A 27,841-nucleotide genomic window follows, 5' to 3' on the forward strand; every position below is an offset into this window, starting at 1 on the left:
CCATTCTGTCTGAGTCTTATATAATAAAAAAATATTTGCAAGATTTTTTTTTTTTGGTAAGATTCAAGATTTCTTTATTATTGAACAGATTGAGGGTGGTCAATCAGTTAGAGTAACTCATATCTAACTTGAAAATGCTTAATTGATAAATGAGATACATCTTAGATCTTTGTTCGAGCTGTACCAGAATAAGGTTAATGAATAGAAAGGGCTGGTGGTTAATTAGTTTTGAAGTGTACACACCATTTGACAAGCAAGTTTGTTTGTTTTTTGTTTTTTATTTTTTATTTTTGGCTCGAACTTAATAGAAGCTCTTGTAGGCGCATATGACTTGACTTCTATGATAGAGTGAAGATTGGCATGACGGTCATTGTTAGTGTTGGAGTAAATCGATCGACCTCCAATAAATCGATCGATCTCCGGCACACATCGACCGACGTCCGACTATAACCCATCAAACCAACAGACGATCCTGGAAGCGATTACCGACTATATATCGGCTCAGCAGACCGACGCTACTCTCGACCGACCAACCGAATACTCCTCACCGAATCAAGATCGGTAGGCGGCTGATATTTAAACTCTACATACAATAAACTACTTCGGCCGTCGATATTTCAGAATTACTAACCGACAACCGACTCCCGACAAACAGTCGGCCGACTCATTCAAATATATCATAACCATCACGAATGATTACTCCACTGATATCGTGGTGTAATCCATATAGATTAATAATCCACTACGAGATTACCGCCCCGTGATTCTATGTCGCTAAATGCGGGACCATATCCGGCAGTTACGACGATCTATTCTATAAAAAGGAGTAAGGCAATAAATTTCAATAAGCTAATCTTGATATGCTGAGCTCTATCTCCATTCTCATTCGACTGTTGTCCAGTTTTCTTCTCTGACTTAAGCATCGGAGGGTCTCCTTCGGAGACAACTCCGGTCAGTGCGGACTTCATTTTGCAGGTGCTCGTTCCCGACGAACAGACGACGAGGAGATTAGCAACAACTGATTGGCGCACCAGGTAGAGAGAAACAGCGACAAAAAGAAAACTCACAATAACGAGAATCAGAGCGCAACGATCAATGGCGACCGGCTCGGCGAGACACTCTTCCAGTCGGGAAGAGGCCCCTCCCCTGCCTCTGGTAGCAGAGCTCAATTCTCCACGCCACGTGGTTATCACAGGCTCAGATTGCTGCGATCGTGCAATAAATGAACATCCTCACGGAGGCAGTCAAAAGCCTCCAATAATAGCAAACCCAGCCACCACAACCGCCGACGGAGCAACCGGCGGTGCATTCAGTGCCTTCCAAGCATAGCCACCGTCATTCGTGACGATCTCCGTCTCCTCCACCAGAGTGATGATCTCGGCTCTCTCAATGGGATGAGCAGCGGCACTCACACCAATCTCGACACGCCACCCACCATTCACGACGTCCCTCTCCTTTCTAGTTAGATCGAGCAAGGAAGGAGAAGCGACCGCGAACACCGTCTGTCTCTAATTCGTTGGGATGATCAACCTCCAGAGTTTTTCACCACCGGCGGCTTAAAGACTACGAACGTAAGTTCGAGAAAATCGACCGCCGACTCGTCCGGTTCCAAATAGATGGTCAGAAATTATCAAATGACTTCGATTTCCATACCGCCCAGCCTCTCTCCCGACTTATTTTGAATGAACCGATCCTGACTCGATTTAAGATGCCGCATGTGGAGCCCTATGATGGTTCCACTGATCCAATCGATCACCTCAAGAGCTACAAGGCTCTCATGATAATCCAGGAAGCAACTGACGTCCTCTTGTGCATCGGCTTTTCTACCACACTTCGAAAAGCTGCTCGGGCCTGATATTCTGGGCTTTGATCGGAAAGTGTCCACTCCTTCGAGCAGCTGAAATATTCCTTCGTGGCCCATTTCAGCATTAGCCAGAGGCCGCCATGAACCTCAAATAGTCTCTTTTCGATCAAACAAGGAGAGACCGAAATACTCCAAGATTTTGTGGTCCGATTCAACGCAGCCATGCTTAAGGTCAGGGACCTCAACGAAGACATGGCCATATCGATCATGAAAAGAGATTTAAGGAGATCCCGATTCACATACTCACTGAATAAAATCCTTCCTCGGATGTATACTGAACTCTTAGAATGCGCGTATAAATACATGCGCACAGACAAAGGAGCTTCTGACCGGTGTCAGGCAGAAAATAAAGGTCAAAAGAAAAAATAGAAGAAGAGTGGGACTTCGACCGAAACAAATAGGCTCCCATCCAACAAGCAAACCTCATCCCGACGATGGAGTCCAAGGCCGACACATAACAGGTATAATTCCTATATCCCTCTCTCTACTCCTCGTGCACAGATCCTCATGGAGATCGAAGGGACAAAATATCTACGACACCCTCCACCAATGAAAGCGAGGAACCGTGATCAAAGGAAGTATTGTCAGTTCCACCGAGACCACGGCTACGACACCGAACAATGCATCCAACTCAAGAATAAAATAGAAGCCCTAATACGACGTGGCTACCACGAGAAATATAGGAGGGAGCCGCCGACTCAACCCCTTCTCAATCGACGATCCCAAACGACTGAGGAAGCTGTGAATAACCAACCGATCATGGGAGTCATCAACATGATCACCAGACGGCTGGACCGGAGGGCAACTTCCGACGAGGAGTCAATGAAGCGATCAAGACTCCATGATGTAATAATCTTCTCGAAGGAAGATGCTCGAAGAATTCAAACTTTTCATGATGACGCTGTTGTTGTTTTAGCAACAATAGCGAATTACGATGTAAAAAGGCTACTTATTGATAATGGGAGCTCAACTGACGTTCTGTTTTACTCGATTTTCTCTCGAATGAAATTATCGATTGATCGACTCAGAAAAATCTCGACACTATTAGTCAACTTCACTGGAGATGCGGTCACAGTAGAAGGAGAAATCACCCTCCCCGTAATCGCTGGGATTGAACCACAACAAAGCACCATCTTCATAACCTTTACGGTCGTCCGAGTACCCTCGGCCTACAACGTCATACTCGAAAGATCTGGACTAAATATCCTGAGAGCGATAGTCTCGACATACCACCTGTTGGTCTGATTCCTGACCAAAAGCGGCGTCAGAGAAATATGCAGAGATTAACAACTCGCCCGACGCTGTTTCACGATCTCCGCCCAGAACAATAAACCTGAGGACTTCCTGTCGGCTGATAAATTAGACCAAAGGAAGAACTAAGAAAGGAGTGAGCCAGCCAAACAATTGGCTTCCATCCCGATAACAGAAAATCTCGAGCAAACAATCCGAATCGGATCACAATTGTTCGATTCGGAGCAACAACAACTAATCAAGTTGCTCAAAGCCAATGCCAACATCTTTGCTTGGTCGGCCATGGACATGCCCGGTATTCCTTCAAAAATAATGATCCATCGGCTCAACATCAGTCCAAACGTCAAATTGGTGAGATAGAAAAAGCGATCCTTTGCTCCAAAAGACAAAAAGCCATCGACGAAGAAGTCGACAAACTACTCACAGCAGGATTCATCAGAGAAGCCATATATCCAGACTGGCATGCCAACGTAGTCATGGTGAAAAAGGCCAATAAAAAATGGAGGATCTGCATCGACTACATTGACCTGAATCGAGCCTGTCCGAAAGATAGCTTTTCACTACCGAAGATCGATCAACTGGTAGATGCAACATCGGATCATCGACTACTGAGCTTCATGGATACCTTTGCTGGATATAATCAAATTTGTATGGCACCAGAGGATGAGGAACACACGACTTTTGTGACTGACAAGGGCTTATACTGCCACAAAATAATATCTTTCGGTCTAAAAAATACCGGAGCCATCTATCAATGACTCGTCAACAAAATCTTCAAAGCACAGATCGGATGAAACATGGAAGTGTACGTGGACGACATGCTGGTGAAAAGCATCCAGACTTCAAACCATATTCGAGATTTGAAAGAAACTTTCAACATGCTCCGACGACACCAAATGAGGTTAAATCCGACCAAATATGCGTTCGAAGTGACCTCGGAGAAATTTTTTGGATTTCTTGTTTTGCAATGAGAGATCGAAGTCAATCTCAAAAAAATAAAAGCTATCAACGACATGAAGTATCCAAATATGAAGGAGGTACAACAACTGAATGGCAGAATCATCGCACTCAATCGATTTATCTCTAGGTCGGTTGAAAGATGTCTGGCCATCTTCAAGATTTTGAGGCAAACGAAGGACTTCTCCTGGTTAAATGAATGCCGATAAGCCTTCGAAGACTTAAAGAAGTACCTGGCTTCTCCATCTTTACTCATAAAATCAAAGGTCGGAGAAATACTATATCTCTACTTGACGACATCGACAGAGGCGGTTTGCTCGGTACTCATTCGAAAAGATAAAAATCAAATTCACCGATCCATCTACTACACCAGCAAAGTGCTCCACAATGTCGAAGTCCGATATTCAAGAGTGGAGAAAATGATCTATGTCCTAATCATATCGATGCAATGGCTTCGCCCTTACTTCCAGGCATACTCTAATGCGGTCCATACCGATCAACCATTAAAAGCGATCCTGCACCGTCCTGATACATTGGGACGAATGACGAAGTGGACGGTGAAACTAGGCGAATTCGACATACAATATTGACCACGGTCGTCCATGAAGGCACAAGTTCTAACTGACTTCATTGCAAAATGCACAATAGCTGACAACAAGTTGCACAATAGATGCAACCATGAAGGAGGCTGCAACCCCCGAGCCCGACCTAAGATTGACCTGGGTGTTGCATATCGACGGGACATCGAATGCTCAAGGCAGTAGAGCTGGCCTCATTCTCACCAACTCAGAAGGGATAGTCACCGAGTATGTCCTTCGGTTCGACTTCAAAGTTCAAATAACCAAGCCGAATATGAAGCTCTCTTAGTCAATTTGAAAATAACTAAGGAGCTCGAGATTGACAGTCTGAAATTCTTCATCGACTCTTAACTGATCGTAAGATAAGTCAAAGATGAATTCGAAGCTCGAGATCCGATCATAGCAATATACCTTCAAAAGATGAAAGACCTCATGATGAATTTAAGATATTTCGAGATCTTCCACATACCCAGGATCAAGAATGCTCGAGCCGACGTACTTTCTAGATTGGCAACGACTGCTTACAGTTCGCTGGGCTGAACATTCGTGGAGTGTCTTGAACAATCGAGCATCGATAAAAATAAAAAAGTATTGCAGCTAACAGCCGAACCTAGTTGGATGGATCCGATTATCCGGTATCTGTCCGACAGAGTCCTCCCTGAAGACTCTGCAAAAGCAAAATGAACCTGATGGGCAGCTTCCCAGTATGTGATAATGGATGGTCGTCTCTACAAAAGGTCATTCTCCCTTCTCTTACTGAAGTGCCTAGGACCGACCGATGCCGATTATGCACTTAGAAAAGTATATGAAGGAATTTATGGAAGCCACTTGGGGGGCAAGTCCCTAACCTATAAGATTTTACGACAAAGTTACTATTGGCCCACCATGAAAAAGGATGCGGCTGACTTGGTCCGGAGGTGCAAACCATGCCAGAAGTATACCAACGTACAGCATCAACTCGTCAGTTGGCTAACATCCATTGTCGTACCCTGGCCTTTCACTTAGTGGGGAATCGACATACTCAGTTCTTTTCTCCTGACGTCTGACCAAAGAAAATTCATAGTGGTCGCAATCGACTATTTCACCAAGTGGGTAAAAGTCGAACCCCTGACCCAAATCATCAAATGCAAAATAGAAGACTTCATCCAGAAATCCATTATCTACAAATTCGGATTGCCACATATCATTATCATCGACAACGGATGATAATTCGATAATCAAGACTTCAGAGAATTCTGTATGAAGTTCCATATTACACATAAGTTTACATCAGTCGGACACCCACAATCAAACGAAAAGGTTGAGGTGACCAACCGAACAATCTTGCACAGGTTAAAGACCCGACTGAATGAGGCTAAGGGTCTTTAGGTCGAAGAACTATATCCAATTTTATGGGCGTATCGGATAACTCCCCATATACCGACTGGAGAGTCTCCTTTCAACTTAGCCTATAGGATGGAGGCGATGATCCCACTCGAGATCGGATTACCATCGACAAGAGTTGAGCAATACAATGAACCGGACAACTCCGAATGTCGGAGAGTCGATTTGGATCTCCTACCAGAACTCCGATGTGAAGCTCAACTTCGCATGGCCACGTACCGATAAAAGATAGCTCGGTACTATAACACCAAAGTCAAGCCGAAAGTTTTTCGACCAGGAGACTTAGTTCTGAGAAAAGCAAAAATTTCAAAATCTCTAGATAAAGAAAAGCTATCTCCGAACTGGGAAGGACCCTACAGGATATCAGAGACAAACAGATCAGATATCTATCTATCAGAGACAAACAGATCAGATATCTATCAGCTCGAAACCTTGGAAGGTTCGGCTATTCTTCGAATAAGGAATGACGACAATCTAAAGTTGTACTATCAGTGATCCTTGTACGCACTTGAAAATATAATTCTGTTCCAGAATGTAAACCAGACTTCTAATGAAATGTCAGTCCTCATTGTGGAGGTCGGATCATCGATGTCACGGCTTGGGGTCTGATTTCCAAAGAAGTCAGAAATCTTCAACCTGACCACCGTCTGCATCCCGATTCTCCTGCAGAACTGACCTATCTACTTCAATGGGAGGCTAGCATCGACCACACAGATTTTCTCCACAAAAGTTGCACCGCCTCTATAGTCAGCTTTTCGTTCAAATGACTGGCTAATTTGCCGACTTGGTATCAACTAAGAAAGGCAAAATACTAAAATAACTAAGGTCGGATTGGAATTATACTGACATGGCCTCAGTCAATCGAGAGATATTCGACTTGCCACCGTTTATCAGATAATACGACGCATGAACCCGATCAAAGTCCGAGTAATAGATATATGACTTACTATCATTATCCTAACTAAATACGTTGAAAACTACACGACTAGCAAACCTTACAATCTGCGGGATGGTCGAATCTACGTTCGGAGATTACTCCACAGACGGACATCACAGACATTTCAGCAAACAAAAATTCTATATCTTGAAAGAAAATATTTTCATTCATTATCAGAAAAGAAAGTACAAAATTGGACCGAAGTCTGATTACAACTCTCTTTACAAAAAAAAAAAAAAAGATACACCGACTAATCTTCGTAGCCGCCTTTCATTTCGTTGAAGAATCAACGGATCCACTTTGAATCGGCTTCTTTAATAAACTTTACCTTCCAGCTCAAAAATGGTACGAATCGGATCAGACTGCGAAGATGGTTGGCCGATCATACTGCCCGACCAACCACGCCAACAGCCTGACCCACTTCTATATGAAGAATACGATCAACGACTGCACCCTCCTTGCTGAAGTCTGACCGACAATCGGAGCTAGAGACGGGCTTCAGATTTTTGTTCACCGACAAAAATGACTTTGATCATGCAGCTAAGACGGAGACATCGAATACACAGTAACGAGTCATCGACCCCACCATTGGCATCAGGGGTGAAAAGCTGATGTCGGCTCGAAGCACAATTCTGCTTTCAAAATCGACTTACAATCGGACCACGTGACAGAAAAACCTCCGGGTCCGATAGGGAGCCGTCTGTCAGAATCTCCAACCAACCACCCCCTGCAAGAACCTCACCCATCAAAACCATTTTGGAGGCTCTGGAAAATAACAAGGAATAGTTTTCACTCAAGAGCGGCTCTCTAACAAAGCTCTCCCATCAGAAAGGATGAAATGAGGGATGAGTACCTGACTGACAGTAGCTTCTTTATATAGGAATGCCTGACGGCCCAAATGAAAGCGGTCAGATCGAGAACACATTGGATGACGACATGTGGCAACATCTGGACCGACTGTGGATTGGACGGTTCGACGCACTTACCCCAGATTGAACCATGTCATCCTTATCCGCATGAACGTCTCCGACCCAATGGCGCCTAACACATGACGAAAATCTACATGCCAGAATTAAATCCTGCGATGCCGGTTCGCCTTCCCCAATGTAACAGCTGGCGCTGGCTTACCTTTCCGATACGACATCTGACACCAAATCCTCCTACCGATACGATGGCTCGAAAGCAACAAAATGACTGTTCGACTGTACTCTAATGAAGGTAGTGTCAGAACCGAAATTCGACATGACAGACAACAACTCCTTTCATCCAAGGCAATTAACCATGTGACGACGCATGCGATGATCCACCATTGGACTTAGGAGTGGGGGGGCAACTGTTGGAGTAAACCGATCGACTCCATAAATCGATCAATCTTTTGCACACACTGACCGACGTCCGACTCTGACTCACCAAATGAACAGACGATCCTGGAAGTGATTACCGACTATATGTCGGTTGAGTAGATCGATGCTACTCTCGACCGACCAATCGAACAATCCTCATCAAATCAAGATCGACAGGCGGCCAATGTTCGGACTCTACAAACAATAAGCTACTTTGGCCATCGGTATTTCAGAGTTACTAACCGACAACCGACTCCCGACGAACAGTCAGCCGACTCATTCAAATATATCATAACCGTCACAAATGGTTACTCCACTGATATCGCAGCGTAATCCATGGGAATTAATAACCCACAACGAGATTACCTCTTCATGATTCTATGCCACTAAATACGGGATCATATTTGACTGTTACGATGATCTACTCTATAAAAAGGAGATAAGACAATAAATTTCGATAAGCTAATCTTGATATGCTCAGCTCTGTCTCTATTCTCATTCGACTGTTGTCCAGTCTCCTTCTCTGACTTAAGCATCGGAGGGTCTCCGTCGGAGACAACTCCGATCAGTGCGGACTTCATTTTGCAGGTGCTCATTTCCGACGAACAGACAATGAGGAGATTAGCAGCAACAGTTAGCATGGTTCATTATGGAGAAATGCCAGTCCATCTTCCATGAACCAGCATAAGCACAACCTAGATTTGTTTATCAAGGAAGCTGACATCTCTTGATTTGTTATAAAGCAGGTCAAAACAGAATAACAAAAGGTGATAGATATCTAGATTTGACCACTAAATGAAGTCTTATTGGTATCAATCAACATTACATTTGGACGTGCTAGCACACAAATACACAAGATGTAGTTAGTGAAAAAGGAATAGTTAAATTAGATGAAAGAATAATAAATACATATCATGATTTTAAATAAAGGATGTCAAACAAAATATAAAATAAAATTATTTATTTCATCAAAAATAATAAATAGAATTTAAAAAATAAAAGATAAAATAGAAACTAGAAAATAATATAGATAATAAAAATCAGATAAGAGAACAACAATTACATATCATGATTTTAAAGAAAGGATGAAATACCAAACATAACAATTAAAAATAAATAATAAGAGAATAAATTTAAAAATAAAAACTAGAACAAGAAAAATAGATTGGAGATAAATAAAGTTATGAAAGAGGGAGACAGAGATAGATGAGAAATAAATTTATTCAATAAAGAGGTTAGTTTGAATAGTAAGAAGAGAGAATTGGAGTATTAGAAAGATCATATTGGATGTGGGGTTTGGACGTAGAAGTGAAATCATGATATCAGCCATTCCATACTTTTTCTTTCTAAAATAATTCATATTGGATGATTGTTACTGTTAGGGTAATTCAATCTATTTTTTTGATTCACAGTTGGCCAATCGACTATCTATTGGTTAGGATGATGGACCATCAAAGCTACATTGCAGGATAAGTTCTGACTCAATTATAATATACATCCGATTTTTAATCGGTCTAATAGGCACAAATCACTAACTATCAATCAGTAAGCCGACCGACAGTCGGTAATTCTCAACCAACTTCTCTGATAAATATCTTCAACTATAGCGACTCAACCAACTTCATAACCAATGATTGGTCGGTATATCAGAGTCATCGATCGATGGTTACTCGAATTTTTATGATTATCGACATACAGTCGACGCATTCAGACTACTGACATAAAATTGACATATCAGAAACCACCAGCATAGAAAGTGCATAACGGTCATATATCACGATTATCAGAGGGCCTTAATTATCCATTCCATGATCACATAATACCGAAATAAGTGGGATTCATACGTCTAATCGTTACAAATGGTTACTAGCAGATTATTTATAAAAGGAAGGTAAACGAACAGCAAGGGTAGGACACTTCTAAGCTGATACTCTACCACTTTTCATTTTTTACTTTCTGTTCGACCACTCCCTACTGACTTGAGCATCGGAGGGTCTCCACCAGATACAACTCCGATCAGTATGGATTTTACTTTGCAGATGTTCTTCACCAGCGATGGGTGTAACAGAGGATTAGCCACAACAGATTGATGCACCATATAGGAGAGAGAAAATAAATCCAATAATAATGAAAATAAGAGTTCAAAATAACTCCACCAGCTTCACTAGACAATCTTTCCATCGTAAATAAAAGTGCTGATGGAGGTAGTGTAGCAAAAATTTTGTGCAGGGGCAAAATGGTAATTTTAAAATTCTTTCAAAATTATTATTTTACAGCAGAATTATTAATTAATCTTATTAATTAATACTAATTAATCCTACACTAGGATCTAAATATGATACAACAGCATGCATTTAAATTTGAAATTCAAATTTGAGTCAGTAAACTTTTTACAGTACTGTGTTCAGAACACATCACCTTTTGCAGGTAGTCGATCATCGCAATCTGATCACCGTCGGGGAGCTCTGATCGTCACGTCGCAGCCACACAAATATCTGGCCTCAGCGGATCATCCACATGAAGCTTCCATCTGATCAGCTCCTCACGAATGCTAGTTCGTGATTTCACCCTTTTGATGGCAGATGTTGATCGAACTCTTTCGATCGATGTGTGCTGACTTTTTGGACGCTCTGAATCGTCTGCACAGTTGCTTGAGAGGCTGATGGATCTCTTCCTAAAATTTGGTGAACTCACGACACTCGTGGCACACCAATCTCACTTCCCGATCCCTAGGTAGAAACCCTAGGGTACACACCAAAAACCCTGCACCCAATGTTCTCTCTTTTCTTTCTTTTTCTCTCGGAAGGTTTTGGACCTTCACCTTACACACAAGCCTTCCTCACGCCCCACTTTCTTTCTCTTAATTTTTTTGCGCACACCCCACCTTTCTTCCATTTTTAAAACAACGTCGAACGTGTCTTATCCGCGTGAGAGGATAAAGACAAGAGGTTACACATTTGAATTCAAATCAAATTTGAATTCAAATGAAAACCAACTTATCCCTATCCTTTTGGGCGTGAGAAGAGAAGGGGCGTGGCTCTTTGTGCGTGGAAAATGTTTCATGAGAAACCTTTTCTCGTGTAACTAATGTGACGCACAAAATGGATAAGGATGAAGGGGCAAGTGATAAGTTATCCATTCAAATTCAAACATGCTTTGAATTTGAATGGCTAACTAATTATTTTATCCATCCATATGGCACACAAATGAGGGCGTGGGGAAGGGTTTTGCGTGAGAAAAATTTTACGAGAAGTTTCTTCTCGTGAATTCAAATGGGTGCAAGGAAGTTAGGTGTCGTAGGAAATTTAAAACAAGATGGTTTGATTCAAATTGAGCCAACCTAATCTAAATAGGTTAAGCACAATTAGAATAGATTAAATCTAACATAATTAGGCTTAATTAGGCTCAATAAAATTCTAATTAAATCAAGAATTAGCTAAGCCTAACCCCTGATCAAATCAAGGACTAAACCACCTTAGCGATTATGTCAACATTTAACCTAATCGGGTCAATCCAAACTGAATCCAATTCAATTGGACTTGATCCAAAAATAATTACTCAATCAAATTGAGTTAATTAGCGATCAAATCACTAATTAAACCTCTCATAAATATTGAGTCCAAATCCGATGGGCAATCAGGCATCAGAGACCATCGATATGAAATCCTGATCAAAGAATTCAAATTTCAAATTCAAAATTTGAAATTCAAAATTTTGACTCCGGTACCCAAAATGTGTGGAACTCATGATCAGAGAATCCTAATTCTCAATCATAGAGTCCCAGACAGATAAGACTCATAATCAGCCATCAGATCAGAAAAGAACCTCTAATGTGTGTGACCCCGCAGGTTCGAACCTAAGCCGGTAGCACAGGAACCAATTTCTGTACTAATCGAAGTGACCATCTAGCAATGGTACCCGACGATCGGATAGGTCGAATAATCGCAATCGCAACATTCAGAACCTACGTGAATATGGTTATCGTATAATTCATCCCTTTTGACCCCTGTGTTTAGGACGACTCAGGGTTAAACTGTCAACCCTGATGATATCACCCGAATCGTGCTCAACTCAATTAGTCCTGTGACTCCTCACTAGGACTACCCTGACCAAGATTTTACTAAATTGAAACACGACTGTACACAGCTCCTAAACTGGAGTGGTCAATCCCATCTTGACACACGCACCGACAAGTCAAGTACTTGATTACACCCAGCAGCCTTCCGTCACTGAATTAGAAATTCAGGTAGTCCAGTGCCTAAGTGCAGTGAGTTGCTTGCAAGTCACCGTGACGGTCTCAGGTCGGAGGGACATTTATACCCATATCCCATCGGAGCAAATCTTGACAGCAGAAATAGCTCCAGAGTTGGTCACGTTCAGTGCAGATGTACCATTACATCTCACCTGTATGCCATAGGAGTGTCTCCACATTCTTTGGTTATGAGGACAACCAACCCATATGGCACACAACGACCTATGTTCGATAAACGTTGTCGTCCTTGGTAACAACGTATCATTTGGTCGTGAACATGTTTAAGGACTAAGCGACAAATCCTCCTTTGTCGAGTCTAAATAGTCCTAAGGACTTCACCACAACACAGGAGTTCACTAGAAGATGAAACATTTATGATGAAAAAATATCAAAATAATTTTTATTTATTTATAATTCATGTACTAATACAAAAAGGAGCACAACCGTCAACAGACTGACGATTGGCTTTGGGACACTATTCCCAACAATCTCCCACTTGGCCTAAAGCCTATCGGTGCAGTATCTAATACCCATCTTCGACTTGTAGTCGTTGAACTCCTTCACCGCAATGGCTTTAGTGAATGAGTCGGTCAGGTTCTCCTTCCCATCGATCTTCTGAAGGTCGACGTCACCTCGATCCACGATCTCTCGGATGAGATGGTAGCGGCGCAGAATATGCTTCATCCGCTGGTGTGCCTTTGGTTCCTTCGCCTGAGCAATGGCTCCAGAACTGTCGCAGTAGAGCAGAACTGGACCAACAAGGGAGGGTGCTACTCCGAGCTCGGTGATGAATTTTCTCAGTCACACTGCTTCTTTGGCAGCATCTGATGCAGCAATATACTCTGCCACGCATACTGAATCAGCCACAGTGTGCTGCTTGAAACTCTTCCAGCAGACAGCCCCACCATAAAGGATAAAAATAAATCCTGACACACTCTTGCTATCATCGCGTTCAGACTGAAAACTAGAGTCTGTAAACCCTATAAGTCTCAAGTCCGATTCACCATATATAAGCCACTGGTCCTTAGTATTTCTTAAATACTTCAGGATGGTTTTAACAACCTTCCAGTGATTCTCTCCTGGATCAGATTGGTATCTACTCACTACCCCTAGTGAGTATGCCACATCTGATTGTGTACATGTCATGGCGTACATGATAGATCCCACTGCCGAAGCATATGGAATCCTACCCATACGCTCTCTCTCTTGAGGTGTTGTCGGACAATCCCTCTTCGAGAGAGAAATTTCATGGCCTATCGGTAGATAGCCTTTCTTGGAATTTTTCATGCTCAACCTTTTCAGCATAGTATCAATGTACGTGGACTAGGATAAGCCAAGTAATTTTTTGGATCTATCCCTATATATCCTCATCCCTAGGATGTAGGAAGCTTCTCCCAGATCCTTCATGGAGAACTGTGACGATAGCCAAATCTTTATTCCCTGTAATGCAGGGACATCATTCTCGATTAAGAGAATGTCATCCACATACAATACAAGAAATACTACTACTGGATCATTAGCCCACTTATAAATGCAGGGCTCTTCTCCGTTCTTAACGAAGCCATACGTTTTGATCGTCCTATCAAAACGTATATTCCAACTCTGAGATGCCTGCTTAAGTTCATAAATGGACCTCTGTAGCTTGCACACCTTAGACTCATCTGTGGATGTGAACCCTTCAGGTTGTATCATATACACCTCTTCGTCCAGCTCTCCGTTTAGAAAAGCTGTCTTCACATCCATCTGCCAGATTTCATAGTCCAGATGGGCAGCTATCGCAAGCATAATCCGAATGGATTTGAGTATTACCACAGGAAAAAATGTCTCGTCATAGTCTATACCATAACATTGACGATAACCCTTGGCAACCAGACGGGCTTTATAGGTCTCCACCTTTCCGTCTGCGCCCCTCTTCCTTTTGAAGACCCATTTACACCCTATGGATTTTACTCCTTCGGGTGGGTCAACCAATGTCCACACATCGTTGACTTTCATGGACTTCATTTCGAATTTCATGGCCTCTAGCCATTTCTCAGAGTCAGGTCTCTGCATTGCATCCATGTAGGTGATCGGATCCTCATCATTTTTATCAAGTTCGACAGGATCACCATTCCGGACCAAGAAACCATAGTATCTGTCCGGTTGATGTGGTATTCTACCAGACTGCCTTAAGGGTGCATAATCAATGGGCTCCGGATCTGATCTAATCAAATCTGGTTCAGGTTCAGTAACATGCGTCGGTTTTTCCACCTGTCGAACTTTGTCAAGTTCGACTTTAGAGGCAACAGTTCCTTCACTAAGGAACTTCTTTTCTAAAAAGATTGTCTTAAGGCTGACAAACACCTTTTGCTCATTAGCAAGGTAGAAATAATACCCTTTGATCTCTTTTGGGTACCCTATAAAATTTCTTTCATTGCCAATTGAAGGCTACAAATGTCAAACTGAGGTCCGATAACAAAAAGAGAAACTACAGCGACTACCACTTGATTTCATTAACAACTTTAGTCGCTGCTACCGCTTCGGCCTCTTGAACACTGAATTATGACATCAGATTGATAACCAATCGACTAAAATATGCCGACCCAATCTCAATCAGATGACTCTACATACCGACTCTGGTCGGACAATTATATATGCTAACTCAGCTATGGCTGAGTGGAACAACATATCGACTCAACCATGGTTGAGCAGAAGAATAAGCCGATTTGATCTCGACTAAATCAAAAAATATACCGACTCGACTTCGCTCGATCGAAGGATATTCGGCTTACCATCGTCTATTAAATATTTAAAAAAATTTATGCCTAAAAGCTAAATCAGTTGATATCCGGCTACCAGATAAATTATTCTGCTATGACTACCGATCGATATTTAACACACCAATTGATAATCGACAATCTGATTAACATTCGACTGCATTGACAACAAGTCATCTACAATGAAAAGCAATATACCAGGAGTTCGACACAAAAAATTTTCAACACTTAAAAAACTATCCTTTTCATTCATGAGCAAAGGATTACAAAATTAGACCCAAAGTTCGATTACAAAAAGTAAGTTGGATTATCGTCTGATTACAAGAAAGAAAGAAAAAGATATCTACACCGATCACCAGTCAGTTTCTTCTTCGACTATGTTGGTAACCACCGCAGCTTCGATTTCGTGGCCTTCGATAGTAGCCGATTCTATTCTGACCGACTCTGGTGCAGCTTTTTTTTGCAGTTGGGGCCGACTCTATCACAGCCGGTGCGACTTCTTCGATCGAGGCCGTTGTATCATCGACTGGCTCCTCTCCTAACACACCAGCTAGGATGGTTATGTTGCTTAAATCTAGATCAGGATAAAGCTTTCCGACCGCGTCTCTCCCATCCTCATAATTGACCCAATAAGATATGCTGCCACCCCTAAGGATTTCATTCTTGAAATCCTCAAATACTTTATAATCATCGATGACCTGCTCCTGTGTCCAACTGAGCACTTCCTAGGTCGACTTCGCTTCTTTTTTGGTGGAAGCCAACTTTGCATCAGCCAGTGCCAGCATCTCCTCGATGGCTTGATGCCTTCCCTGTTCATTCTCCAGCTCATCGATGCAGCCATCATGTTCCCTCCGGATCTGGTTGATCGAGTGCTTCTTACTCTCAATTTGAAACTTCAGGGACTTAACATTCTACTGGGCCGACTCTAATTCGATTCTAGTTGACTCCAACTCGACCTTAACATGAGAGATTTCCTCTTAGAGCTCTTTCTCCCATTCAACCACTGCCTTCTCCCGTTCAGTTGCCACCTAGAGGAGTTCAATAGCAGCAGCCTTCTCGACGTTCACGACTGAAACCTTATCGCTCCACATTCGGTGGAAGTCTGCGATCTTTCGATAACTGCTCTCCAGCACCGACATGTTGTGTGCCAGCTAAAAGAAAGAGAAAGTAGTTAGAAAAAATATGTTAGAAAAGATAATTGAAAAGTAAAATACCGACTTACACAGAGGATCATCGGGTAAAAGGATGAGAATATTTCGGACACCGTCCGACTCTTCCTGCTTTCCCTGTTAGTCGGAAGAAGCGCAATCTCAATGAGTCACTTGGCCAACTTTGGGTTCACGAAAGCTGACTCACCAACGGGAATCCAAACGTCGAAAAGCTCCATGAAGCCCGTCGACGATCCATCGTCAACCAAAGTAGCTGGCGCTTTCCCTCACTCTCTAGTAGGCAGTCGATCGCTTGATCCTGCCATCCATTCAGGTATTGAAGGTACCTGGGATAGTGTCGGTTCCATCTCGGTCGGTCCTGGTTCGGGTGTAGAAATTTTTTGAGACTCTATCAACTCTACACTAGCCGATGTTATTCTGGCCGGTGGTGCTTCGATGACTATGGCATTGCCATGATCACTCGGCTCCTCAGCTGTCGAAAGCACTTCAACTAGTGGAAGCACCATCTAGGCCGATAGTGTGATGACTGGCTCAGCCCTAACCTCCTTGACGACTATCGATGGAATGTCGGTCTGGCTCACCACTACTGAAGGAATATCAATCCAACCCTTCTTCAAAGCTTGGGGAGGACCAACACTTGCAGTAGACCTCTTCTTGATGGCAAACCCTCGAACTTCATCCACTGACGGTCGAGCTGTACGTTGTAAAGCTACAAATAAAAGACAATGACTTAGTTACAAATCCGAAGCCAAGTAAAAAATAATGATGAAAATAAAAGGTCAACTATATTATACCTATGGCAAGCACCGAACTAAGTTCGGCGTCGTAGAGAGACTTCTCTGTCAACAGCTCCCGTTGCGAAGGGACTTCCATGTCCTTCAGTCACAGGAAGTCTTTTCGATCGATCTCATCAACCTAACTGTGTTCATTCGGGCTTGTCCTCGGATTCTCCCAAGTGGAAGAAAAATTCTAAGGTGAAGAAAAGGAAACAAAAAAAATTATGTCTTCCAATCATGGATGAAGGATGGGAGATCGGTAATGAAAGATAAATCCTTCCTCGGACTTAAGAACCACCAGCCTTCAGCCTTTGGATGAGGGCAAAGAACAAAGAAAGCACGAAAAAGGAAAGGTTTAGGTTCTATCAGGATCATATGATACAATAAAGTAAAAGAAATGAGAAGCCGAATGGAATTCGGCATAAGTTGGGCCAAGCAAAGTCGATAATAATCAAGAATGTTCCAAATGAACTCCGAAATCGAAAATTGGAGCACAACCTGAAGGTTCTCAACATAAAAAGTGACCTGATCCGGAGGAGAAAAAATCATCCGACCATCTGGACCCAGCACAAACAGCTAAAACTGCTTCAAAATACAGTACTGCTTCCGAAAATAAATGACTGCGGACTCAGTCAGAGAGGAAACCTCTATGCCGGACTTGGAAGAGAGTTACCAACCGAACTAGTCGGTCATTGACTTAGAGAAGGCTGAAGGATGGGTGCTCTACTTGAAGGTCCATCATCCTCTACCCTAGCCTTACCCTTCCTACTGCTACTAGCCATCAAAAATAGTAAAAAATCAAAAAAGCAAAAGAAGGAAAAAGGAAAGAGAAGTCTAGCTTGAAGGTTAAAGAAAGATCTGAAAATCCTGACTCTCGACTTGGAACTCAACAGGAACCTCAGCACCTACAAAAAGAACTTTCGAACTCTCAAAATGCAGTAGAAAATCTAAAAGAAAGCAACATTATATATATAGAACCTGTTAACGGTTGGGATGGATTTATTTAGATCAAGATTGTCCTGAATTTTAACATGTGGCTACATCAAAACTGACCATTGATCGAATGGTTCGACGCACATACCGTCTGATCATGCCATGCCATATCTATCCGCATAAGTAGTTAAGAGCCAATAATAACTGGATGCGTGGCAGCAATCAACAAATCAGAATCAAATCAACCAAATCGTCCGATCGCCTGATCATCTCCTTGAATCGACACTCCCAATGATGATCGTACGACCATCGAAAAGACAAAACAACTGGAGATCTTTCAACTTTCGAAGGATCCATTAATGCCTCCCATTAAATCAGGACTCGAGATAACACGTGACAACTCTCTTTGTCCAGCGTGTCAAGCCACGTGTCAATTCACATGCCAGGCTATCTTGGATTTGGGAGTGGGGGACAACTGTTGGGATAATTCAATCTGCTTCTCCGATTCACAGTCAGCCAACCGACTATCTATCGGTTAGAATGATGGACCATCAAAGCTATATTGCAAGATGAGTTCTGACTCAATTACAACATATCACCTAACTTTCAATCAGCCTAATAGGTACAGACAAGCAACTATCAATTAGTAAGCCGATCGACAGTCGGCAATTCTCGATCAATTTTTCTGATAAATATCATTCAACTATAGCGACAACCAACTTCATAACCGATGGCCAATCGGTATATCAGAGTCACCAACCGATGGTCATTCAGATTTCTACAATCACCGACATACAGTCGACGCATTCAGACTACTGATATAAAGTCGGCATATCAGAAACCGTCAGTGCAGAAAGCGTATAATAGTCATATACATCATTCATCAGAGGGCCTTAACCGTCCATTCTACGATCACATAATATCGGAATAAGCGGGATCCACATGCTTAACCGTTACAAATAATTACTAGCAGATTATTTATAAAAGAGAGGTAAACGAACAGCAAGGATAGGATATTTTTGGGCTGATACTCTACCACTTTTTATTTTTTACTTTCTGTTTGACTATTTCCTACTGATTTAAGCATCAAAGGATCCCATCGTACATAATTTCAGTCAATATGAATTTTATTTTGCATGTGCTCTTCACCGATGACAGGTGCAATAGAAGATTGACCGCAACAGTTATATAATATATTTTTTCATGAATCAAATGATATGCAAGGAATGAGTAAATTTGACAAACTCAAAAGACCCAACATTCTTTTTAATATAGTAACAGAAAATTTTGAGTCACGTTATTGGCATCCATTAATAAAATTAATGACGGGTGCTGTTTAGTTACTATTCTATTATAATTCATGGCACCTAGCATAACAAAGATTATTGCCGGACAATGATTAAAAAATCATGGCTGGCCTAACCCAAAGATATAAAAGAGTTTTCTTAGCATATATACACCATTGTAAATATGACTTATTGCATATTTACCCTTCATAAATTCTATATATAGATCCTTCAAGCCTTCCTGTTTTTGCAAATATAATCATCTTGTTAGATTTTGGAATGACAAATTTAATAAATAAACTATTTTTAATATAAAATAACTTTATTACCCTTTTATATTACTCTCTAAAAAGTTATGCAAATTATCTTTTTAAAATATAAAATAAATATAATTTTTTTCAAGGTATTTGCTATGGTACTCATTTATATTATTTTATAAAAAATGAGGATATATTTTGATTGTTCAATAAATCAAGATAATTAAGATATTTAATTATTAATATATTACTGTCACCAACCTTCTTATTTTCATTTTTTTGAAGATAAAGAATATTTTTGTTATTTTAGTTATGCTCTGCCAAATTCATCTCAATGGTGGATGCAAGCCGTTGCACTGCTCACCACCTACGCCTCCGGGAGCAAGAGGAGGCAAACAGAGAGGAAGAGGCTTTGGCTTGGAGAGGGAGGGGATAAAAGAGTAGAGGTGGAGGCTGAGGAGGTGATAATCTCCTTACATAGGAGGTGTCAGAGCAATTGATAGAGGTAGTGGCAACACAACACTATCAGGTAGAGATACAGTCGAAGAGGGTGAGAGATGTATCTAGACGAGGGCAAGATTGTCATAAATGATAAAGTTAGTAAGGAAGTCAAGGTAGATAGCAATTTTATGGTGTCTCGTAGATGAGGTAGATAAGGTGATGGAGAGCTATAGAGGATATGCCACATTTGGCGGTCGATTGTTGGAGGGCCTGCAAGAGGGTGCCCTAACGATCTAAGGAGGAGGAAGACCGCATCCTCCTTGTCCTCCCTTTTTTGCACCCTCAAGCACCTCCCCATCTGTAGCATCCTTACTATTATCAAGCACCGCTCCTCCACTTCCACCATAGCCAGTGCACCTTGAACTTTATTTTTGATATCTCTTTCTTCTCCTCCTCCCTCTCTCTCTCTATCTTTATCTCTCGTACCTATAGACAATGGCAATGCATGATGAGAAATAGTGACACCATGAGGAAGCCAAACACAAGGATTAAGTTTTGGGTTGAGAAGGGAGAAACATGTTGAAAAGAAGCCCCTAAAGCTCCAGATGACTATTAGATTTGCGATCAATTTCAATATTAAAATGAATTTGAAGTTTAAAATATTTATCGCACTAGCCATATATCTAACTGCTATAATTGGTTATTCCTAATCTAATCTGAGCCGGCCATATTGAATCAAACAGTCGAAGATGAAACAGCAGCGCAAGGATTAAAATACTTTTTGGAGTATTGTAGTAAAACTTATTTTTCAAAAAAATTTATGCAAATGGATATTAATATTTTTTTATATATAATAATTTTTTAAAAATTTATGTACAATCAATTTAATATATATGCATATATCTCTGCATACGCACATATATAATACATACATACATAGATATATATAAATATAAACATGCGCTAAGTGCATTACCATTATTATTTAATACTTACTATTTACCACGCGTTAGTGCTACCTGTGTTGTCTGTATGTGGAAGTATGAAACCAGCATCACTTGATTTCTCACGCCATATACATCAGAATCCCGTGCTGCAATTGCCAAGGTCTCCGCGCCGAACGAAGTCAATCCTCACCCACCCACAAACGGCCAATGCGGAACGCAGAAGCAGCCGGATCGTCAGTTCACACCGAGACAGCATTCCTCATAAATTCGCCGTCCAAACTCCATATACGCAAGGTAGGATCTATTGAGAATAGTATCCTAAAATCAATCGTCAGTCTGTTGACGGTTGTACTCTTTTTATATTAGTACATAAATTATAAATAAATAAAAATTATTTTAATATTTTTTCATCATAAATGTTTCATCTTCTAATGAACTCCTGTGTTGTGGTGAAGTCCTTAGGACTATTTAGACTCGACAAAAGAGGATTTGTCGCTTAGTCCTTAAACATGTTCGCGACCAAATGATACATTGTTACCAAGGACGACAACGTTTATCGAGCATAGGTCGTTGTGTGCCATATGGGTTGGTTGTCCTCATAACCAAAGAGTGTGGAGACACTGGTATGGCATACAGATGAGATGTAATGGTACATCTGCACTGAACGTGACCAACTCCGGAGCTATTTCTGCTGTCAAGATTTGCTCCGATGGGATATGGGTATAAATGTCCCTCCGACCTGAGACCGCCACGGTGACTTGCAAGCAACGCACTGCACTTAGGCACTGGACTATCTGAATTTCTAATTCAATGACGGAAGGCTGCTGGATGTAGTCAAGTACTTGACTTGTCGGTGCGTGTGTCAAGATGGGATTGACCACTCCAGTTTAGGAGCTGTGTACAGTCGTGTTTCAATTTAGCAAAACCTTGGCCAGGATAGTCCTAGTGAGGAGTCACAGGACTAATTGAGTTGAGCACGATTCGGATGATATCATCAGGGTTGACAGTTTAACCCTGAGTCGTCCTAAACACAGGGGTCAAAAGGGATGAATTATACGGTAACCATATTCATGTAGGTTCTGAATGTTGCGATTGCGATTATTCGACCTATCCGGTCATCGGGTACCATTGCTAGATGGTCACTTCGATTAGTACAGGAATTGGTTCCTGTGCTACCGGCTTAGGTTCGAACCTGCGGGGTCACACACATTAGTGGTTCCTTTCTGATCAGATGGCTGATTATGAGTCTTATGTGTCTGGGACTCTATGATTGAGAATTAGGATTCTCTGATCATGAGTTCCACACATTTTGGGTACCGGGGTCAAAATTTTGAATTTTAAATTTTGAATTTTAAATTTGAACTCTTTGATCAGGGTTTCATATCGATGGTCTCTGATTCCTGATTGCCCATCGGATTTGGACTCAATATTTATGAGAGGTTTAATTAGTGATTTGATCGCTAATTAACTCAATTTGATTGAGTAATTATTTTTGGATCAAGTCCAATTGAATTAGATTCAGTTTGGATTGACCCGATTAGGTTAAATGTTGACCTAATCGCTAAGGTGGTTTAGTCCCTGATTTGATCAGGGGTTAGGTTTAGTTAATTTCTGATTTGATTAGGATTTTATTGAGCCTAATTAAGCCTAATTAAGTTGGATTTAATTTATTCTAATTGTGCTTAACCTATTTAGATTAGGTTGGCTCAATTAGGTTCAAACCACCTTAACTTTTCTCCCTGCGCCACCTCACTTCTTCTGTGCATATTTAAATTCACGAGAAGCAACTTCTCGTGAATTTTCTCCACGCAGAAGCCATCCCACGCCCACCCTTGTGTGCCAAATATCTGGATAAAAATAAGTTAGTTGGCCATTCAAATTCAAAAGAAAGTTTGAATTTGAATGAGCAACCAACTAATCCATGCGCCATGGTCTTATCTTTTGCGCCCCATATTTTACACGAGAAAATGTTTCTCGTGTAAACTCTCCATGCGCAAATCAACTCACGCCCCTTCTCTTCTCCCGCACAAGTGGATAGGGATGAGTTGGTTTTGCATTTGAATTCAAATTTGATTTGAATTCAAATGTGCAACCACTTATCTTTATCCTCTCACGCGGATAAGACACGTTCGACGTTGTTTTAAAAAGAGGAGAAAGGTGGGACGTGCGTAGAAATTTTAGGAGAGAAACTTTGGGGCGTGAGGAAAGTTTGTGCGCAAGGTGAAGGTCCAAAACCTTCCGAGAGAAAAAGAAAGAAAAGAAAGAAAATTGAGCGCAGGGTTTCTAGTGTGTACCCTAGGGTTTCTACCTAGGGTTTGGGAAGTGAGATTGGTGTGCCACGAGTGTCGTGAGTCCACCAAATTTCAGGGAGAGATCCATCAGCCTCTCAAGCAACCTTGCAAATGATCCGGAGCATCCGAGGAGTCGGCACACATTGATCGAAGGAGTTCGATCAACATCTGCCATCAAAAGGGTGAAATCACGAACTAGCATTCGTGAGGAGCTGATCAGACCGGAGCTTCGTGTGGACGATCCGCAGAGGCCAGACATTTGTGTGGCTGCGACGTGATGATTAGAGCCCCCCGATGATGATTAGATTACGGTGATCGACTACCCGCAAAAGGTGATGTGTTCTGAACACAGTACTGTAAAAGGTTTACTGATTCAAATTTGAATTTCAAATTTAAATGCATGCTGTTGTATCATATGTAGATCCTAGTGTAGGGTTAATTAGTATTAATTAATAAGATTAATTAATAATTTTACTGTAAAATAATAATTTTAAAAAAAATTTAAAATTATCATTTTGCCCCTGCATTAAATTTTCACTACAGGACCATCTAATGAAAACCAACATAATGTTACAAAAAGAAGGAAAAAAAAAAAACAACATACCACCAAGAGATCCAGGGGTGAGTAAAAACTGAATCTGAATCGATCAAACCGATAAAACCGATTCAAATCGTACATTTGATTAGATTTAAAATTTTATTTAATTTAATTTTATTAATTTTTGATATATAAAAAATAAAATTAGATTGATTTAGATTTATCAATAAATAAAATCATTCTCAAATCAAATCTAATCTAAAAAACCGTTTTTAATAAAATAACATCATTTTGATTAGGATATTATTTATATTAAAATATTAATATATTAAAAAATAATTTAAAATTTATAATGTTGTTTATCAATTTGATTTTATATTGATTAGTCATAAACATCAAGTAACTTATTATATTATTTATTTTTTTTATAACGTGTTGGAGATCTTTATTTAATCCTTAATGATGATATTTGTTTAAAAATTTTATTTTATTGAGTGGTAATATCTTATATCAATTTAAATTATTTTACTTGATAAATTTTTTTGATGATACTTTTATGTGAAAAGAAAACAAGTCTTCGTAATTTATAAAATAATAATAATAATATAAATTGATAAATTAAATTATTTAAATTATATTAATTTTATTTAATTTTAATTTTTTATTGATTTGATTTTTAAAAATATCAAATTATTTAAGATTAATTCGATTTAGATTCGGACATGAAATCAGTCTAAATAGGATCACGCTCACCCCTAGAGGCGCCTCACCACGGGGATCCATCTGCAGCCAAGGTTCACCGTCTCAAAGCCCGAACCCAGACGACGCCAACCCGAGTCCCGTCTGACGCCGACTAATCACGCGGCTACGCTACCTTCCAAATACCCTACCGCCGTCCGTTCCATCCATGACTCGTGTCCAATTCCCTCCACGTCCGCACCGAAACCGTGTGCTGGGCGCACGCCTTCGTCCCTCGTTTCCGATGGGAACTTAGCCGGAAAAAGGAAATCCGTGGGCAATCCGTGGGCCCTTTCTAATAATATATCGTCTTTTTCTCCAAGCCCCCAGTTTTGCCTTCCTAAAACCGCCTCCCCTCCTCTAATAAACCATCGTCCCTGTACCTCTCCTGAACACTACGTCTACCGAGAGGGAAAGGAAAAAAAACTAACGAACGATGTGCCATTCGACCACTGAGTTCGCCGATCTCTTCTCCTATCCGAAGGAGCGCGACCGCCTCAAGATCCGAGCTTTCTACCTCCGCCTCTCCCTCACCGCCGCCGCCTTTGGCCACCGTACAGCGCTGCCTCAAACGCTGACGCTGGTCTACATTCCGAGGATCAGTGAGGATTTGATCGAGGTCAATGATGACAGGATCCCGGCGGACGCGACGGCGATCGTGGCGCTGCACCGGGTGCGGTCCGGGGAGCAGGCGGAAGAGGTGGTGTACGCGAGCACGGACCGGGTGCGGGCCGGAGAGGGGCTGCGGTTCGAGGTGTATATCGGGGCGCAGAAGGCTCTAAAAGGGGTGTTCCAGCGTGTCGGCGGCGTCGGGTGTTGGAGAATGGAGTGCCGCTGGGCCACGGAGGCGGAGATGGGGGTGGCGGCAGCGGAGGTGTGGGTGGCCGGGGAGAAAGGGGTGATAATGAGGGAGAAGGTGGAGATGGGGTCGCCGGCGGCGGGGGAGAGGAGGAGGAGGAGGAAGAAGCGGAGGGGGTTTTGTTCGAAGCTGGAGCAGATTCCAGAGGAAATGGACGGCTGGGATTGCTTTGATTGTGAAGAAATGGAGGGGTGGGAGGTGGTGGGATCGGACGGTGGGGAGTCGGAGGAGGGCGAGGGAATGAAGGGTGGGGATGGGTTAGAGATGGAAGGGGTGAGGTGGGCGGTGGATTTGGGGATTTGGGTGGTGTGTTTGGGGGTGGGGCTGTTGGTCTCCACGGCTTCTCGGAAGGGTTTGACGAGAAAAAGCTTAATTCGGAGCCCTTTTTTCTTTTAAAAAATTTTATTCAGATGAGTCGCCACTCGCCAAGGCATTTTTTAAAAAGTTTTTTTCACAATTTTGTACGCTAACTAGCTGAATCATGATGGCTGTTTGTGTATACGTACATGCTTCCGTCCACTTTTTGTTCTTCTTCTACAATCAGCGGTGAAATTATTCTGTTCTCTGAAAATAGCTGCAGGAATGTTAAGAGTGGTTTTTTCTTGAGACCAGTCGTGTGAAGGATTTGTTTATCTAAAACAGGTCCTGGCCTTTATCAGACAGATTATGGTGTAATGGTAGCTTTATATATACCCATTTTACGATTTGTCTTGGGGTTAAATTATTGATGACTTGCCATTGAGTTTGAACTCTCAACATCATAGATTAGAAGATCATTTTTCAATCTGAATGTTTTTATTTATTTATTTATTTATTTTACAGAAGCTAAGAAGATACATGATAATATTTTTTTTGATAATTAAAAATATTTAATTATAAAATTAATTTTTAAGATTTGATTTTAAAATTATTTAAAATTTTCAATCTTTTAAAAATTGCAATGTTACTTCTAATCTTATAAAAACATCTCAAATAAGCTATTATCATTACTTTGATACTGTTAAATTAAATGAAATTGTACATATAATATGTATCTTATGACATGACAAGAAGATATCGGTTACAGATCCAAGATGCCCTAGTCAAAATAAAAATAAGAGATTTAGAGAGTATGGAGCTTCCAAGATAGGGAAGCATTTGTTTTCTTGCTGCCCATCCATATGGTGAACTTTTAGAGGTGAAAATAAATCAGATAATATTTATTTTGATCTATTTTTGTATCCAAATTTATTCAGATATAAATAAAAATTTAAGTATCTAATTAACATCTGTGTTTGTATTCATATTTATTAAAAAAAATAGATATGAATATTGATAGATATTATCTATTTCGTATCAAATATTTGATTCTATTTGTAATTTTATTTAATTTTATATAACATTCATGAATTTTTAAAAGAAATAAATGATTATATTAATATACTATTAATTTGATTTATTATTCATCTAGTAATATTTTTAATTTTATGATCATAAAATTTAATCATTCAGTTTATATTTATATTTATATTCATAATTTTGATATTTAATTTATATCTATATTTATTTCAATCAAATTTAAATATAAATTTTTATATATGATTATTCATATAAATATTTTTATTTATTAAATAAATTAAATATAGATATAGATATATTACTCTCTTATTTGCATCTGATCTATTTCCAGCCGTATGAGCTTTAACCTATAAAGACTTTTAGACGAGGATAACAATAACACAGAGCACCGGTTACCTTTTAGAAACTAGACTTGTGGACCCTTACCAACAACTCTGATAAGGATGATGCTTTTGTCGGACCCAACATCATGCTTGGTACACCAATGACTAGATTGCTAAGCTCCCAATGTCATGAATCACTTGAATCACTCTAATACCATGCTCCTAAGCTCCCAATGTCATGAATCACTTGAATCACTCTAATACCATGCTCCGAAAAAAATTATCAACAATTAACGAGTTCTTAGATGATAGCTTAGTTTTAAAGCTTTTTGTTTATATATATATATATATGTGTGTGTGTATGTGTGTACGCGCACACGCGCGTGTTGCTGTTGTTCTCTCCATCTAAGATCGGATGTCAAAATAGTCATGGCTGATGCAGATCCACAGTTGAAACTTCATTCGAACACCTACAAAATAAGTCCATACCAGAGAGTTGGTTCGGGTGTAAACTCTCCAACACTAAAGTCAAAAGATAAAAAACGATGAGAGAAAAGAGTTAGAAGTCAATTGATTGTGTATCGTTGGAGGGTTCTGGAGCCTTTAATTTATAGAAGAGGAGTT

General features: G+C 40.7%; 2 protein-coding genes across 2 annotated transcripts; both read left to right on the forward strand.

Annotated features, from left to right (window-relative positions):
- The first annotated feature begins 2,371 nt into the window (after positions 1 to 2,371).
- On the forward strand, positions 2,372 to 3,109 carry LOC140857267 (uncharacterized). The gene has a single exon (XM_073256036.1). The coding sequence runs from the start codon at positions 2,372 to 2,374 to the stop codon at positions 3,107 to 3,109; it is 738 nt and encodes a 245-aa protein (XP_073112137.1).
- Positions 3,110 to 25,038: 21,929 nt separating this feature from the next.
- LOC140857196 (uncharacterized) lies at positions 25,039 to 26,162 on the forward strand. Its single transcript, XM_073255798.1, has one exon. It carries the CDS (start codon positions 25,134 to 25,136, stop codon positions 25,950 to 25,952), a length of 819 nt encoding a protein of 272 aa, XP_073111899.1. The 5' UTR covers positions 25,039 to 25,133; the 3' UTR covers positions 25,953 to 26,162.
- Positions 26,163 to 27,841: the final 1,679 nt, after the last annotated feature.

The sequence above is a fragment of the Elaeis guineensis genome, chromosome 4 (assembly GCF_000442705.2).
Source record: "Elaeis guineensis isolate ETL-2024a chromosome 4, EG11, whole genome shotgun sequence".
In the NCBI taxonomy this organism is placed as follows: domain Eukaryota; kingdom Viridiplantae; phylum Streptophyta; class Magnoliopsida; order Arecales; family Arecaceae; genus Elaeis; species Elaeis guineensis.